This window comes from Varroa destructor, unplaced genomic scaffold, assembly GCF_002443255.2.
Source record: "Varroa destructor unplaced genomic scaffold, Vdes_3.0 BEIS01000003.1, whole genome shotgun sequence".
Classification (NCBI taxonomy): Eukaryota; Metazoa; Arthropoda; class Arachnida; order Mesostigmata; family Varroidae; genus Varroa; species Varroa destructor.
In genome coordinates this window covers 32,263,776-32,280,986 of record NW_019211456.1, presented here as the reverse complement: position 1 = coordinate 32,280,986, position 17,211 = coordinate 32,263,776, and the positions used below count along the sequence as shown (strand labels likewise).

Genomic DNA, 17,211 nt, shown 5'->3' with positions numbered 1-17,211 from the left:
GTGAAAATATATATCATTCGCTACGAAAAAAAAATTTGAAATTGCAGCCACAAACGTCCTCTAGATAAAGTGAACATTGCCCACTAAATAAAGGAAGGTTATCACGGCACAAAAAATTAAATTAAATGGGTACCGACTCTGTAAGGGCTAATAAATATTATTAAAATTGTCCTATAACTTCATATTTTCAATGCCCTCTGTGTTCCTTAAATATTATTTTTTTGCATGCTATCGGCTTATCGAAGCAGCTCTCAAACCGGGGTACTTATATCGGCTGTAACCCCATTAAGTTACTTGAGTGGCCCACCCATCACGAAGCGAGAAGCATATAATGTGTCACTCACTGATGACCCACATCCTGTGAGCTAATCTGAGCAAAGTTACGTCGCGATTCCTTGTATCTTGGTCTCGAGTCCTCGTTACTGTCAATGTTAGAAACATCAGCTGTTCTGGACACAGTGAAGTGGGACGACCCAGTCTCCAAGCTAACAAAAAAGATCAAAGGCGGTTAATAGTATCAAGAGCGGACGTAGCGCAGACAGAAGCTGACGGCGCAAGTGGGGTTACTAATGTCGACCACGGCCAAGCAAAATAACGCATATGTGATGGGTTTGAGCGCGAGCACCGTCCGTGAAGATGCCGAATGTAAGTGGTGGACGACGAATCGAGAGAGCCTCGAAACGATCGACGCACGGCAACACATCGATTAACACCGGCAGCTGTAGAAACTAGAATCATGATGGCGAAGACTACAACAACAGCGATGCCAATTATACCCACGTTAACGCTTCAGCTAGTTCTTGAGAGATCTCCATGGAGACTTCCGTGCAACAGGTGTCCCTCCCAGCGAGAGCAGCGGCTTGGTTTGCTTCTCGTCCGCTCAGATCAGCGAGGAAACGAGTAAGTAAAAGAACGTGCGAGCGCACAAACGGAGGTACGGTCGCCCCGTTGCCTGTTTCCTTGCCCGCCGCTCACGGCCTGCCCAAGCATCGTCTGTCCAAGAGATCATTGCTCTGCTTATAACCCCGTAAGGCGGACCACACAACAGAGTTATCCGTCAATTCAACGGATAACTGCTTGTCGCTCTCTTTGGCAACGCCACGCCACCCATCGCGTGCGTGTGGCTACGGTCGTTGCCGCTGCCGCCGCACAATCAGCGGCTAACATAGCTGTTTTGCCCCACCGACAATTGAGCAAAGATACGTCAGTGCTTTCTGAAGCACTCGTTCTGTTTAAGCCACGTCGTAATCGCGACGCCAGTAGCATAATTTAGTATCATAACGCTCATCTATTTGCACTGCGCAAATGATACGAGCAAGATTTACTGGCGTAGCTGTACAAGCTGTGAAAAAGCTGCTTTTTTATCTAAGATGTGCTAATCGTCTGTTTGCAGTTTCGGACAGGAAAAACCAGTGAGAAAGCAGTGAAAACGTACATCGCAACGACAGCAACAACATAAAAAAAACTTAAAAAAAATGCGCACTTCCGATAAGGCGGCCGTCACGGCCGCCTGAGGCAGTCGACTGTTGCACCTCGGAGGGGGAGACGAGGTGAAGTGCTCGAAATCTTATAAATTCGTAGTTGCGGTTGTTTGACGTCGGCCTAACTCTTGTTGTTGATGTTCCTTATAATGTGGTGTGTGCCACAATACCAACAGAATTTTCCTCTTTACCTTTTGGGTATTTGAGCACAGCCGTACGAGGGCACGAAGGAGTGGTGTTCTACATCTAGGCGTAGGGAAAAATCGTGATCTAGTAATCTACGTTGTTATTTCATCATAACTATTAGTAGCTAGAGAACTTGACCTGTGCTATCTTGAAGATGTGGAATCTCGTTAGGATACCAGGAGCTGCTGAAAAAGTAAGTAATAGCTTAGTCAGAACTAAAGTTGCGTGCGAAAAACCAACTTGTACTTCCGGCTTATCTATTTCTACGTACCTTTTTCTTTTCTGTTGTACGCTTATGTACTTCGAAAAACAAACGAAATGCGATATCGTACGTACAATACATACTGAATTCTTCTATTTTTTTATAGATGCCAGAATGCCTGGCCGCAACACATTAGTAGGGGAAAACACATGAAAGAAGACACATGTCCAGCTACTCATTTTTAGCTTACCTCTACGCTCTATTTGATGTATTGAAGCCGAGAAAAGCAACAACGTTTGACGCCTGGTATACACCTATTATGTGGGTACGTGTTCGTTGTTTTTAGTCTAAACCAACCATCAACTGAGGACTCGTCACTGAACCCATTGAGATTCCACTCGAACCTCCAGCGGCCAACATCATCACGGCCGCCGTTTGTCGATCCGAAAGCCCTCTTTGGGAGCGACATCAGGATTGGCCGCGAAGTCCTCTACCGGAGGAGCGTGCTAACAATGTCTTGCCAAAGGACAAACCAACAAGCAGTAGAGCCGACACTACGGAATGGAAAAAACCTAAAGATCACATTAAGTACAGGTGAACGATCCTTTTCAAAGCACTACTGATCGAAGTAGGGCAAACGAAAAGTACTGCCATGCACATCGGATGCAAAAGTGCCGAGATCAGGAAACCTCGAAGAATGGTACCCCCTAGCGCCGGAGGCACGAAGTCCATTATCGTCAAAGGCGCAGCAACAATCATAAGAATGACAGCGATGCAAATTTGACTTCTGAAATTCATTTTGCCGAAAATACATGTGGCCCATCAAAATATGTATTGTTGTCCCATGACGTGCAAGAAGGCGATGGCGAGCGCCCAAGATCTGCCAATTATTGGGAATTTTATTTAAATTATGGCGTAAGTGGTTACGACGCCTGTTTACGCAGAAATAATAACAACTACTGCATGGATGATTATCGAAGCAGCGATCTCTGTGATCGATAATCACCTCGAATTGGCTATTATTATCACAACCGCATCAACGGTGACCGGTATCGAAGAAATCGACAACAAAACAACAGATGCAACAACAATAGCAATAACAACAACAACAGCCGGAGTAGCAGCAACTATTACAAAATACGTTCCAGCTCAATCGATGCAACATTCTTGTCGAAATACAATCATCGCCAACACAAAAAGGAAACAAACGAAAATAATAAGTGTAGAAGTTCAGAACGGTGAAATCAAAAATAGTGTCAACAACATCTGTATCGCCAGCAATGATAACAGAAATTTCAATAAACTTTGTATCAGCCCCAGTAGCAGAAGTTTTCACAAAAATAACATCGCAGATAGTCGCAGTGACTATCTACCTCAAGCAGCATTGACTTCTGCAACGAGGATTCAAACGATGCGTCTTCTGCGAGCCAATCAAGACGAGCCAAATTCGCGGTATTTTGAGATCAGATTCGAATGGATTTGTATGCAATTTAGATAAGGGTGTAAAGCGTTTTTCATACATACGTACAGAAGTGCTTTTCTTTAAATTCGTATCTATCACTTTTATTTATTTCGACGACAGCACCACCAAGCAGTATTCTGACTATGACTGTTTTTCTTCCAAAAGACAAAATACATTTAATGCTACGTGACGAATCGTTTTAACTTCCTGCTGCTTTCTATTCTTCAGCTTTTCGATCCATCTCCATGTCCACCAGAGCCCCAGTAGAAAGACAACCTTGTTCACTGCAGCGAGAAACTATCTACATCTTCGAAGAGACCAACTTTGTCGCAGATAAAAGAACGCACTCCTGAAGGAAGACCTAACATAACGTACCGTCAACCACAGCATGGAGCCAGTGGCAAACTCGCCCATCAGTCTCTCACCAGACGCAATCACCACGAAGCCGACAGTCATATTGTTGCTGGCCGGGACCCCATTCACAAACATACATCGCTCACAACACGCCAACGGACACCATTAAAAGACAGAGAAAAGATTGTCAGCTTTGAACTGATGATAAGGCAACAGATACACTCTACGAACACACGTTCCCAGAAACAATCTCCTGAAGTAAAGCAGCAAAGGACACATTATGACGGTTGCGGCTGTCCAGCAAAACTGTACGAACCTCAGCGTGTCCTGACCCCAGTACGATATCCTTTAGATAAATGTCAAAAATCCGCAGCTATGAGCACAAGTGGAAAAAAAACTCGCTTAAACCAGTTTTCAAATGGCAACGCGTGTAACCAGCATAGATCGACTCTCTGCAGCCAGCAAACTAAGGAGACCATCATAGGTCAGTTGAATGAGATAACCGAACGAACCCATGACGAGGCTTCAACGTATTTTGCAACCGTGTTCACGGTGAGGGAACAAGGTAATGCAGATGCCGATTCAATCGGACGGACGTGTCGGGCTACCTTGATCCGAAGGGATGGTAGTCATCTGATACCGAAAGATACACCACTTGCAAAGAAGACACCATTATAGTGCTCTACTTTAACTGGTGATCATAATTTTAAAAACGAAGCCTCTGATTTATTACATAGCGTGAATTAGGCCTCGACAGTGGGTCGCAGAAACCTCTTAGTCGGAACAAGATTCGGGCTACATAAGTGTACCTATTTCAAGCTTGCTGAATCTAAAGGTCGAGACGCTCACAGGACAAAGCAAAGTGCAACATTGTCGACAACAGAATTATTAGCAGTGCCTCAGAAGGTGCACCAACGACACTACGTCCGAAACAGTTGCGAAGGCTATAATAACTCCATTACGCCAGCAATTAAATTACCGGAATCAACTAAATCCAGTGAGCTGAGCGCCACTGGACTAACACAGCAGTATGCTTGCTTGCTTGACGGCTACCCTAGTATCTATATGCACACTTCTTACTTCGGCTGATTTGGCGTCTGATACCGAAAAGCTATACGAAAAACGCTTTCCTCCAGAAGTCTGCTTATGCTTCAGTCGTGATCCACGGAAACACGAAGGAAATCGTCAAACGAGCTCAATGGATGAAATCCGCTCGAATGATCACAACGACTGTGTTGGCGGGTTCAACTTCTGTGCCGCAGATCTCAGCAGAACTTCAGATGAAGAGTGCTCGGAGGCCCGAGAAGTCGTCCAGCCCTCGAGAGGATAAAACACCGATGCAAAATGAGAGAAGGTGTGATCAATAGAGGAATATTATTTACTTTCATAATTACTTAACCCGTTATCTTTCTGCCCACTAAATATGTGTCAGTGTCTGTTAACTTCACCACTTCTTGATAACCTACTAGTGATCTAGTATGCCTACTATACCTGAGCATCAGAACGCCCTATCTCACCAAATGCGAAATTTCTTCAAACGAAAACTGGGTCAGTGCCAATGATCGCGACAGAAATGACTCATTTAACCAACGATTATATCATTAAAAGAAAAAGAACAACAATAAAAGGACAGCAAGGCTTTTAAAAAACAAAAATAAAAGGCGCACTACTACTACTCGCTCGATTGATAGCTATGCTTACTTTTGCAATCATGATAATAAAACGAGTGCAATAGGTGGTCGCTTTTTAAAAAATTGGAAAAAAACAACAGAAGCTTATGTACTGCAAACCTTTTTTATGCCCTGGAATGGGAGAGAGAGACAGACAGACGTAAGTAGATAATACACTGGGCATTCTAGCAATAGGCGAAACACAAGACACGTCTTTAAGTTTTACAGAAATCAGCTACATCTTTTATGTGAAAGAAAACCTATTAATTGTTGAAAAAGCGGTTACAGGGAAGTCATTGTGTAGACTGTCAAAATTTGCCGATCGTTCGTTTGGAGGTCTTTTTGTTTTAAACATCACCACAGTAACATATTTCTTTCATGCAACTTTTACTCTTTCGATTCTGTGCATATTAACAAAATGTTATAACTTCTGGAAAAAAAGTTCATCAAGGAACTTTCAATACTCAAGAAGTCTAGAAGAGTCGTGGAGGGATAACTCGAGGCTTTAGAAAAGTCGGCGACGATTACTCAATTTCTTCAATGTCTTCTCCCAATTACATGCATAAAGTTTCAAGTGTAATGTTTCAAGAAGCAAAATTGATGTTTCATTACAGCGGTTGCTGACTATTTAATTGTTCCTAAAACTGTAATAAAATATTATATAAAAATTTCTTAATAAAAACGCCTAGGAAAAGCGCAAAATCCCAAACACCGTTGCATACGAGACAAGCTATAATCAAATAATGTTAGTGGCGGACCATCGATCCATTTGCTCCTGGTATTTAATAGGATCATTCCGAGGAAGCAAGCTGCCGGTGTTGAAATGCACCATTACTCTAGGTAAAGGCAGATCCTTACCTCGACGATCATTCTAGAATTTAGATACCTGATAGCTTCAAGACATGGCGCTTACTTACCTAATTTCGAACAAACGCTAATTTTCTTGATTCTTAAGACTATGATCTATTTAACAACTCGTCTACTCGAGTTAGTTGCATTAAGCGGTTTACTGGAGTAAGCCGTAGCGCAGATTAGTGCCTAAAGTAAAGATAAAGAAAAGAAAAGCACTTACAGAATCGGTTTGTTGCGAATCTCAACACCTCGGTCTGACGAGTACTTGATCTGCATTTAACCGGCGACTTTTTGCCTAGCTTCGCCAGGGAAAAGACTTACATAAAAAGAAAGTGATCGAAACAAAAAGTAAATGTTTGGAGAATATGTTTCTGGAAAAGTTTTGCCACAGGCTGTGAAGAAGAGAATGTTTTAACAATCGAAATTGCCTAAGATATCTCCTTCCTGACGCGAATTATTGCGACTGCCAACATTTTTACTATTGGCTATTTCTTCTTCACCATATATATTTTTGAAAGTCTGAATAAATAATTGCGCGCTAAGTATTAGGCGTAGCTTATTATACACACCAAATCTATACACTTTTAATAAGCAAATATCCACTAAGTAAGTTCAAGTAAGCTCGAACTATAAGAAAGAACAGAGTTAAACTGTAGATGCGCAAAGAATAAACATAAATGAAAAGAATATTTAAGTGATTTGTTGGAATTCGAAAATTTCTAGAAAATGTATGTCCTCTGTTAAGTTAGGCGCTTCTTTACAAATAGTCTATTAAGAACTGAAGTCCAGAAGGTTTGATGGGGTACGTTAAAGTAGACAAATATTCGACTTACAAGCGACGCGTTCCTAGAAAAAACATTTTCTTTAAAGCATGAAGTAAATAGATGTTTTCAATTTTCGGCGGCTTAATTGAATACTTCGATAGCTGGATAACCAAAATTTTCACTATATATATGTTTATTTAAAATACTATTTATGATTAGTTGCCCAATTAGAAGCCTGGTCAACTGTAATCCACAAGAAGCCTGCTGTTCTACGAGGTGGGTCAAGTCAAATTAGTTGTGCACTTTCCAATTTTTTTCTGATTTTCTGATTAATCAACGCGGGCAGATAAGTTCATCTATGAAATATCATTCATTGCTTAATCAAGAATGTGCTCGAAGTTTCAGGAATTTTTATAAGATTTCTGTAGACCTTAAGGCCTGGCATAAAATAGAATCTTTTTGAACGTTGATTGTCCCTGATCTGTATCGATTGCCCCTTGCGAACTACAATGACGTGCAGAGGTAGCCATATTAAAGTGTGAAAAATCTTTCGCCATTTGCATTTTATAAAAATGGAAGATAAAATAGAAATCCATAATTCCACCAAACAGCTAACCTTCAATATATATATATACGCACGGCACGTATATAGATATATTGAAGGTACTGATACTTCGCCGGTAAACCAGATGGGATGATGTACGCTGCGCTCGTCCATGCTGACGTATTATTGATCTTTTTTTACCTTATATGTATGTCCGTTGTATACCTTAGCTTAGCAAAGAGTGACAGAACTAGTTGCTGTTTTGCCATTTAAACAACTTTTACACCGACGACAATGAGAGGTGAAGGAGAAGATTGTTGGCTGCCTAAGACAAAGTACGATACATATTCAAGAATAGATTTTTGGAATTGGATTTCTTCTCCCCTAAGGTTCTCCGAGGGTTCCGCGTCGCATATCTTAGCTCTTCCCACGCAGCCGCAAATCTTGTCTCGTTCTCTTTATACTGCGAATTATTGTAGCCTCACCAGATGACACTTCTTCTTATGTTCACCGCCAGCATTGGCGTGGTCTGCAACACGTGTGCGCATAGTGCCAAATAGCTCGCGTGTTGTTAACGTGACGCACGTTTATGGAGTTGTTGTTCGAGAACCGCTCGTATAGTATTGCATTTCCTGCGCTAGTCGACTACTGCTCAAAATATATGTAGAGGGTACCACAATAGCAAACGTCCTCACATTACACCACGTCAATACGATCGGGTTTACGACCCACGCTCAGGTTTACCTTGCCCTCTGCTAGAAAGACACACAGTCAGGCTAGTGGCCATTGAGCGGTGAGCGTTTTCGCGCCGTTTCTTGATTTGAATTTTATGGAAACCAAGATGGTGGCACCCGTCGCGATTTGTAAACAACATGGTGCTGCCTATCTGTTTAGTTCAGGCTCTGCTGCTCCGCTTCCTTCGAAAGCTGCCTTCGCACAACAACAACGACAACGAGAAGAAGACGTGTGCCGAAACCGCCTCCGCCTCGGTAGCCCATACTACCGTTACTTTTAGTCAGACGACAGTGAATTCGTATGCTGTAATGATTCTTGTGTCGAGCTTATCACCAATGCCGGCAGCCGAATGAAATACTTTATGTTGATGCTGATTATTTGCACGTGAACGACGTGTCGAAGCGTTACCCATGTGCGCGTAGCAGTGTATTAGATAACTAACCTATTGTTCATCATTTCGAGCTATGACGTCGTAGTAGTAATTATTACTATGATGGCATATAGAATACGGCCGGCGCTAATGTGAACTATCGCCTATAGCCTAGTCGAAGGTGACGACTCTGTTGAAATTGAGACTCCCGGCAGTTCGGACGACGAAGCAGGAAGAAGAACAAAGAACATCCCGTGCCACAAAAGTGTTATTGGAATTGTGATACAAAAGCGAGCTTCAGAAGATCAACAAGTTGGAAAAATGACATCTCGAAGGCCAAGTGTATTCGACAGACTTGGTGGAGGAGGGGGCAGCTATCCAGAGGTAAGGTCTTCTTCAAATAACGCACAGTGTTTTAATTCATTATTTTAAATTTTATATCGTACAGGTAAGAAAAAAGGTTGCAGAAGAACTCGGTAAATTGCATTAATAAATAGTACTATCTTAGTTGGCGCGCATTATATTATGTATGAGCATCATATTACAGGTATTGCAGAATGCTACAGTAATACTTCGCAAGTTTCTTAAAATTATAGAAAGCCACACAGAAACAAGCTTATTTGCTCTCAAAATGCATAACGTCCTTATTATATAATATATTCAACAATAGTTCAATATTTAATTAAAAACAAGTTGTTAATTATATAATGATATTATTTGGCTCGATCCTGTGCGATGCGAAATGGTATTTTTGTTTTTCGAAAATTTTGTATGAGATCTCTGCTAATTCAAAACAATGCTCCCAAGTGTCACAGCAACATGCTTAGTGGAACTTGACAAAGACAAAAGGCTAACTAGATGTTTTTAAAGATTTATCGTTTTTTGCCCACAATCAAATTCGGCTGCTGTTAAAAATGCTATTCACAATACAGTATTTGTATCTACTCATGTGTAATAAGCTGTTTTGTCAAACAGAGTGCAAATCGTTCATATATTTTAATTGATGTGCTACCACATTTTAACCTTTATAGTGGATAAGATCATTCTTTGATTATTTATATTTGTTGCTAAAGTATACACATTGTGCGCAAACAGAATCGAATTTCTAAAGCGATCAATGCAGCCGAATAAAAAAGACCTCAATCAATGAATACAGATGTATTTGAGAACACATACCCTGTAATCTATGAAAACATTTCACGTTATGAATAAAAATCCATAGTAAACAAGTTAATATTTGTTAACGAATAACGAACTATAATCATGTAAACGTTGATTTGCCGTTTGTTTCCAAAATGGATTTTTAAACAAAAATGCTCAAAAAAAGGTCTGCAAGGGTGCAAACTTTTAAAAGTAGTGCAAATGGTAAATAGCGAACGTTACTTCCGTGTCGCTTACTCTATGTGAATCGTATGCTTATCTTAGACGTATACAACTATAATCATAATCATTTCACAAAAACGATCGCCTTAATGTTTCAGGCAAAAAAACAGTCTTACACTTTAAATATATGCAATCCGTTTATTATAAAATATTATCACATAGAAGACCTACTCCTTATCGTATGTTAAAAAAACATTTGTTTAGGCTTTTAACTTTTCGTACACAAACCTAAAATCGCCTATTGCTTGAAATCAATAACAACAACAAAAAGTGAAAAACGTGTGGCAGCGTAGTCAACATCGGCTTAAAGTAGCAGAAAGATTTCACCGTTTGCATATGAGGTTCAAATGCATTCAATATAAGACAATGTAATCCTTAATTAGTCCCGAGAAATATAAATTACCTAACAGGGATTACTTTTTTTTTGTTTCTTTTTGTTTGTTTTCGTGTTTGGCTGGTCGCAGCGCGTGGTTCAATCACCCGAAGTATGTCGCAATTTTATGCACGGACGGTGTCAGTTTGGATTGAAGTGTCGATATTTACATCCGGGGAAGGGGGGCATCGATGAACGCGAGCAAAGGGACCTGAGGGATTCCCGCGATCCGTTGGTAACAGCTCGAGGTGAACGGAGAGAACGTCACCCTCCAGGTGGTCACGGCTATCAGCAGCATCATGGCCATTCGCGCAAGCATAAAAGACCGCACGCTGGACCGGAACTCTCGCCACCCCCGGAGGCCGATATAAGCGAGCCCGGACACGTACGGGTATGTTACTTTTTTGTTAGACTTTGCACCCAGATAGGTTAGATTGTCACTACGTTAATATACTTAAGAAGCTATCTAATGGTATTGCGTGCTACGCTGTTCTGTTTTCAGAGAAAGCACCGACGCCACAAGAAAAGTCGCCATCGTAGCCCAACAACCGACGATAATGAGCTCAAGGTTCTCAAGTCCAAGAAACGACTCAGGTTAGTGTACTTAGCAGTTTCGATTAGGCAAAATCTGCTCCCCGAAAGAACACGCGTTCATAGCCGGAAATAATCGCTGTTAATAAATTTATATTGTTATATCTCTATTGTCACTGATTACTGCTTTCATGTTACTAATCTGACACAAATCTGCGATGTAATTGCGCTTGCATCTTCTGACGTCTACAATACGGTAAGTCTCCTCGCAGTTGATGTCGATACATTGGTGCCACTGAACATACCTTGACGGACTCAAACGTTCCAACCAACAAACAAGGACCTATCGAGCTTTTGTGTTATTTAGAGCAAGGTGGATTTTTGTGTCATCGTGGTTAGCCGCCATACTTACTCGTCTTACTTGTGTTAGAAAAACTTAAAGCCATATAGCCGTTGGGCATCTCTCTTTAAATTTCGAGTTTTACGTCTGGTATCGCCGTCAAGCATTCCATAAGGCGCCTGGCTCCAAGCATGAAACGAAGTCTGTCTATGCCCGGATCCGAACCTAGACCACAACTTGTCCCTAAAACTAGCAGGCGAATACTAAGCTATCGCCGGGACAGGCGTTAACTACCTAGTTACACTCAGCTGTCTCCTGTGTCTATTATCGCCGCGATAAAACTTAGTTACCAAACTTCTTACAGTAATTAGAGAATTGATATATATATATGTGTATAAACAAACTTCAGCACATTCTTGCTTTATTTTGACACTGTGTAGGTCGCCCGAAGAAGGCATGGTATCTGACGATGGCTCGGAGCTTGAAGAAGGCCAAACAGTAGACGGCGATGATCTTGAGAGGAAGCGCCTTCAGCTGCAGAGGCAGCTGGACCTCTTGCAGAACAGAGATAATATCGCTGGGACGGCTACAATCGGCGTTGGGCCTGATGCTCACCGAAGGGGAAATTCCTCTTCATCGTCTTCGTCTTCATCGGGCTCCTCTTCGTCGAGTGGCAGCGGATCGGGCAGTGAAAGCGAAAGGGAGGCCCGCGACGATACGCGCGAACGGAGACGAAGACGACGCAGGAGGAGTTCATATGGAGGACCCTCTATTTCCATAGGGGGAAACAGTGCTGTGCCACCCGATATAGCTCCGCACAGGATGCACAGGAGACAGGTGGGGTTAATATGCCAAACAAAAAAGACCAAACATCAAAGATAAGTTTGTAAACTTAATGACAACGAAGATGGTTGTTGCGAAGACAACCGAAACGAAATTAAGTTTGCATTCAATGAATCTGCTACGCTTGCTATTGCTGATGTCTCAAACACGACGCCTAACACAGGTGAAAAGGGGACTTCGCAAATTTACAAAAATTAGGTTGTAACGTTCATCTCTCTAATCATTATTGTTGGCTTCATTATAATTTTTTCGGCGAAAAGAAATGCGCTATTTTCATAATGCCTCATTTATCCGCTTTTTCGTCACAACGTCTTTTAGGTGTCACCACCCGGAGGAATGAATGGGGTTCACAGTGGGCGTGGTGGTCGATCACTTTCACCCCCGTACGGGGGTCATGGAGGCTCGATGACTAACTACAGGAGCACAAGGGGACAGCAACACCCAGACCATGAATTTCGAGGCAGGGGCAGACAGGGACAAACAGCAGGACTGTACGTCACAGGACCACCATCTGCTGGATTTCGGTGAGACGGCACAGATGTCTGCAGCGCTAAGACATATTGCTCTGGTTTCCCCTGAATGACACGTGTATAGTTAAAATAAAAAACATATATGCCTATAAGCTTTTCGCTCTATAAGCTATTTCGATGTATTTTCAATAATATTTTTTTGATAATGTGCCATTGCAGATCTCCTTCCCCTGTTGGGATGCCTGTACATGCTGCCTCAGGTCGGGGGCCCCTCGGTAGACATGGCATGGGTCCACCCGGGGCTCATTTTGGCCGAAGGACGCACCCCCATCATGGAGGGCATCATGGGCCATCAGGCGGACATTTCATAGGAGGCGACGGTGCCCCTGGCCGAGGCCCCTTCCGATCAGTTAGCCCCGATCATCATCGAGATGAGACTCATGAGAATAGAACGTCCTTCAGTGGAGGACGTGATAACATTAAAGGAGATTCAGATGGAGGAGAAGACGATGACGAGACTGCTGTGCCCGCTGCCCGCCGAAAACGAGCAAGTACAGAAGGTACGGCAGAGCGCGAAGGTGAAGATTCATCAAATGATGAAAGCATTTCAAGCGTGCTCGTCGAAGAAGCTCACATGGGCGAGGATGATGGTGATGACCAACCCTCAGAGGAAGCCAGTGCAGGATCAAAGGAAAACGAAGCTGGCGTTACTGAGGCGAGTTCCGGTGGAAGTAAAAATGTTGCTGAGGCTAGCAATGCAGAAAAAGGACACGCTGAAAAAGTATGCTATTGCACGTGGTACAGTTGTTTGCGGGCAGTTATCATTTATAGCAAGTAGGAAGTTTTCAAAACTGACGACACGCTCACACGATAACGAAGAAAGTGGAATTTCTACTCTAAAGATACATTTTAAAGATCTGTATAGCTAAAGACATAGAGACTATTTGCTGCATTGACACATAACTAACCGAAACTATAATAAGTATACAAGAGTATATATAATTGTATACGTTTTCGTATGTATGTGTTCTTGATAGGCGGATACTGCTAGCACAACGGAAGAGCACGATAGCAAAACAAAATCACCAGCGTTATGCGACGAGATTGAGAAGAATGATATCGATAGCGGTGACGAAGCAGAAAAGGAGCAATTTTCCGACTGGAGTTCTGAGGAGGATGGCCTCCTGGTTAAAGAGATGGATCGAGAAGAAAAGAAGTCTCAATTTTCCGATGGCCATTCAAAGGACGAAGGCCTCGAGGACACTAGCGATATTGAAAATGAACTACTGGTAGGAGATAGCGAAAGCACTGCAAAAGATAACAAAGCTGATACAAGTGACAAACGCATCTCAGACGACGGCGGCGACGAAACGTTCGAAGAGATGACGACCGGTGATGAGGCGTCAACGCTCGGAATCGGCAGAAAACGAGGCGGACTTCTAGAGGAAGCCGAAGCAATTTCAGATGACGATCTGGAGGCTTTGATCGAGGAGGATAATGAGCCAATGGGTAAGCCGATGCTGCTCTGCGCTTACGACTCATTTCCACTATAAGCATGCTATGAAAATAAGCTAAAAGAAATGTTCCAATATATTTATCATGTTTAATTGTTGTCATTGACAAGGATAACTACATCCAGCGCTTATTTCTATATGGCCGAAAACTCAAGCGTCTAATTCATTCAAATCCTAATAAAACAAAGTTACCGAAGTTAGAAAATTCGTATTGATAAAACTGGATTTAATTATTTTAAATTTTTGTTGATCTCATCGATAGCCGAGTCGTCCGAGGAGAGTGGTGGCGGGGGTGCGGAACAGCGTAGGAAGCAGTTCCAACCAGCGCCAATTTACGATGCTCTTGAGATTGACTGGGAGTCGTTGGTTAAGAAGACTCCACATGCAGGCCACACAAGTCAGGGTGACCCTACGGATCAGAGCGGTCCTGGTCAGGAACACAACGAAACGGCATTTCGATCCACTGGTACTTGATTGAATTTGCTTCTTTTTGAGATTCTACGTCTGCAAATTTTCTACCGTACTTGAATTAATATGCATATTTAATTGTTTTGTATGGAGGCAGAAGTTTAGAAGCTAGAGTCAAGGTTTTATTTTGCCGCTAAAGCAACTTGCACAATGGAGGAAGGCATCAGAGTCAAGTTAAGTTGCGGTTATATTTCCTGTATATACAAATGCCTTCAGTCTATCCGAGTTAACCACTGTTCCTCTATGTGAAACCCCTTTATATTTGTTTGCATACTCTCTTGTTTCTAGGAGCTCGTTCACACTGGCGTGCTCATGCCGTTTTATTACGCATCGGTTTATCGTACGATCTTTGTGGTAGAGCGCTGGCGGAACAAGTAGAACGAGCTTTGCCTCCGGGTGCAGCTATGCAGAGCACCGTGGCCGGCCTTCACGTCGCGTTGAGTCGGGAAGCCGCTCAGTTGCGCGACGCCCTCGAGCGCGCTGGAGGGCCATACGCTCGGGCGTTCAGTGCACGCAGGGACCTGATGCTTAGAAAACGACTAGCTGCGGTATGTGCATACTACAGAAGTGGCGCCTTGCCTTTGTATAGGACAAAGTAACATCAGTAATTTCGATTAGCAATATATTGTAAGACTGAAGTAGAACATATTCTAGTGGTAAAAAAGCCCAGAATATAGCCCTAAGAGCAACGGTGCAATAATAACTATAACAAAAGTTGTAAATTTGCGGAGTCTTTTGAACGTGTGCCAGTTGTTGGTACATCGATGGTGTTGTGCGGTAAATGTTTTTAATGATCACATTTTATTATAAATATTAGATTCACATCGAGGACAGTTAATTACTTTACCTAAGGGATACGTGAAGGTCATACGGGTTCTCGAAGTAAAGTAAATCAATTGAGGTAGGAAATATGCCAGCCATGAAGCTACAAATCACTTCAATTGTTACCAACTTATTGAAGTGTGGGAAATTGTTACACAGTTCCATTTCCAGCAACACTGTTGAAAGCCAGCCGTTTGAGGCAATGTATGACACCGGACGTAAAAGTTGAAACATTCATTTAAGTAGTCACTCGGTCACTTCGAATGTTCTGTAGCATTTGCACATAACTATCCATTTATATGAAGAGACTACTCTCTGTGATAGATTCGAAATGCTTCTCAAATTCAGATCAATTGTGCCTGAAATACTCTCATTCCATTTTATAATCGTGACTTATATTAAGCAATCTCAGTTATATCGTTAATATGTCTATGCGTGTGTGTACATTTATTTGAAGTACATAATAACTAGTAACTAATTGCTAAAAACTTACGAAATCAATATGATTCCTTGGTGATACGGAAAAGATTGTCCATGAAAAGCCTTCGTATTGTGAACGCCGTGAACGGATTGGTAAACGCTGCGTCGCGTTTACTAACCGTATTTACCTAACCAAAACACGATAAACCAACTACAATATTCCCCTGCTAGCGCTAATTTTTAAAACGTCAACCAATGTTTGCCCACTGCCTTTTTGCACCCGTTTGGCTCAGTGGACTAACAACATGACTACCGATTTGTGTCATTTATTATTATCTATCGTCCAGCTGAGCTGAGATCACTAATATAATTTTTTTTCATTCCTTCTTCGTTCTTGAATCAATTCTGGCACTCGCGCTACTGTGAATGTTGATGACTTCGATTCGACACGTCAACGGTGTGACTGTACGATGTACAGGTGAAGGAATCTGTTCCTGAAGAGCGCGGTGTGGTATTTGATCATGCTGTTCAAATCTTTCATCAGACTGTTACGGGGAAGCAGTGAGGCCTCAGCGAGTATGGGTATAAATCGAGAGGCGCTGGAGCGATAACTTCCACGAAGTACATGTCGGTGATACGGAAATATTTTCTATAAAACTACTAGAAAACTCTGTGAGACGCTTATGGAGGACCTGACTTTAAAGTAAATCGAGCCAGTGTTTCAATCAGCGTCTGAACTAAACAACCGGCATTTTCCTTCGCATAGCAGGTCTCCATATGAAAAATAAAACGCAGGATGTTTTAGTGTATCTTTGATGAGATAGTGGTAGAATTCGACGATAGATCATCTTAATGTGTGAAGGAAACATGTGTAGACATTGTCTCTACACCTACACACACACATATATTTATAGAGATGAGAATAGAGTGCTAGATATGTGGTTACCCTTTATAAAGGGTACAATTTTCTTTGTCCGAAAACTATAATAATACCCATTGGGTCGTGTCAAAAGTCGGTTTCTCGAAAAACGAAATACTGTCTGGTATTGTTCTTAATCTTTTTTGATAATACCTGTCTTATTTAGACTACTGAAGGCACTAGTAAAATGAGCCTATGAATGCAACAATATTAGGATTAGCATTTGAAAACTCAAATTAAATTTATTTTTAATGGACACATAAGTACAACAATTTTATGTTTGCCATTCACCGATGCGCTTTACACAGTAAGTCCAGCTATTTTATCCTCATCGTTATTTTCATACGGCTTCAGATTTTTTTGGAGCTCTGGAATCTATCTTACTCGCCGCATAGATATGTCAGTCAGACTTTATCTGGGCATTAGTGGGCAATGAGCCCAACCAAACAGCTCCCGTGGTTTAATTTTTTTCATCATGTCTTTTCAATTTCATTGTTCTATATATATA

At 41.9% G+C, this 17,211-nt stretch overlaps 1 protein-coding gene across 5 annotated transcripts; it reads left to right on the top strand.

Annotated features, from left to right (window-relative positions):
* Positions 1 to 578: 578 nt before the first annotated feature.
* LOC111247663 (uncharacterized) lies at positions 579 to 16,600 on the top strand. Of its 5 annotated transcripts, XM_086982348.1 has the most exons (13): positions 579 to 1,860; positions 2,216 to 3,321; positions 3,560 to 5,039; positions 8,791 to 9,004; positions 10,468 to 10,767; positions 10,879 to 10,970; positions 11,688 to 12,084; positions 12,409 to 12,614; positions 12,780 to 13,341; positions 13,598 to 14,069; positions 14,337 to 14,540; positions 14,831 to 15,090; positions 16,263 to 16,600. In XM_086982348.1, exons 3-13 carry the CDS (start codon positions 4,888 to 4,890, stop codon positions 16,347 to 16,349), a joined length of 2,946 nt encoding a protein of 981 aa, XP_086838474.1. In that variant the 5' UTR covers positions 579 to 1,860; positions 2,216 to 3,321; positions 3,560 to 4,887; the 3' UTR covers positions 16,350 to 16,600. The 5 variants fall into 5 exon arrangements, with proteins under 5 accessions (XP_086838474.1, XP_086838473.1, XP_022654614.1 ...); XM_086982347.1 differs by lacking the exon at positions 2,216 to 3,321; XM_022798878.2 differs by lacking the exons at positions 2,216 to 3,321; positions 3,560 to 5,039 and having other exon boundaries at positions 585 to 1,860.
* The last annotated feature ends 611 nt before the right edge of the window (positions 16,601 to 17,211 follow it).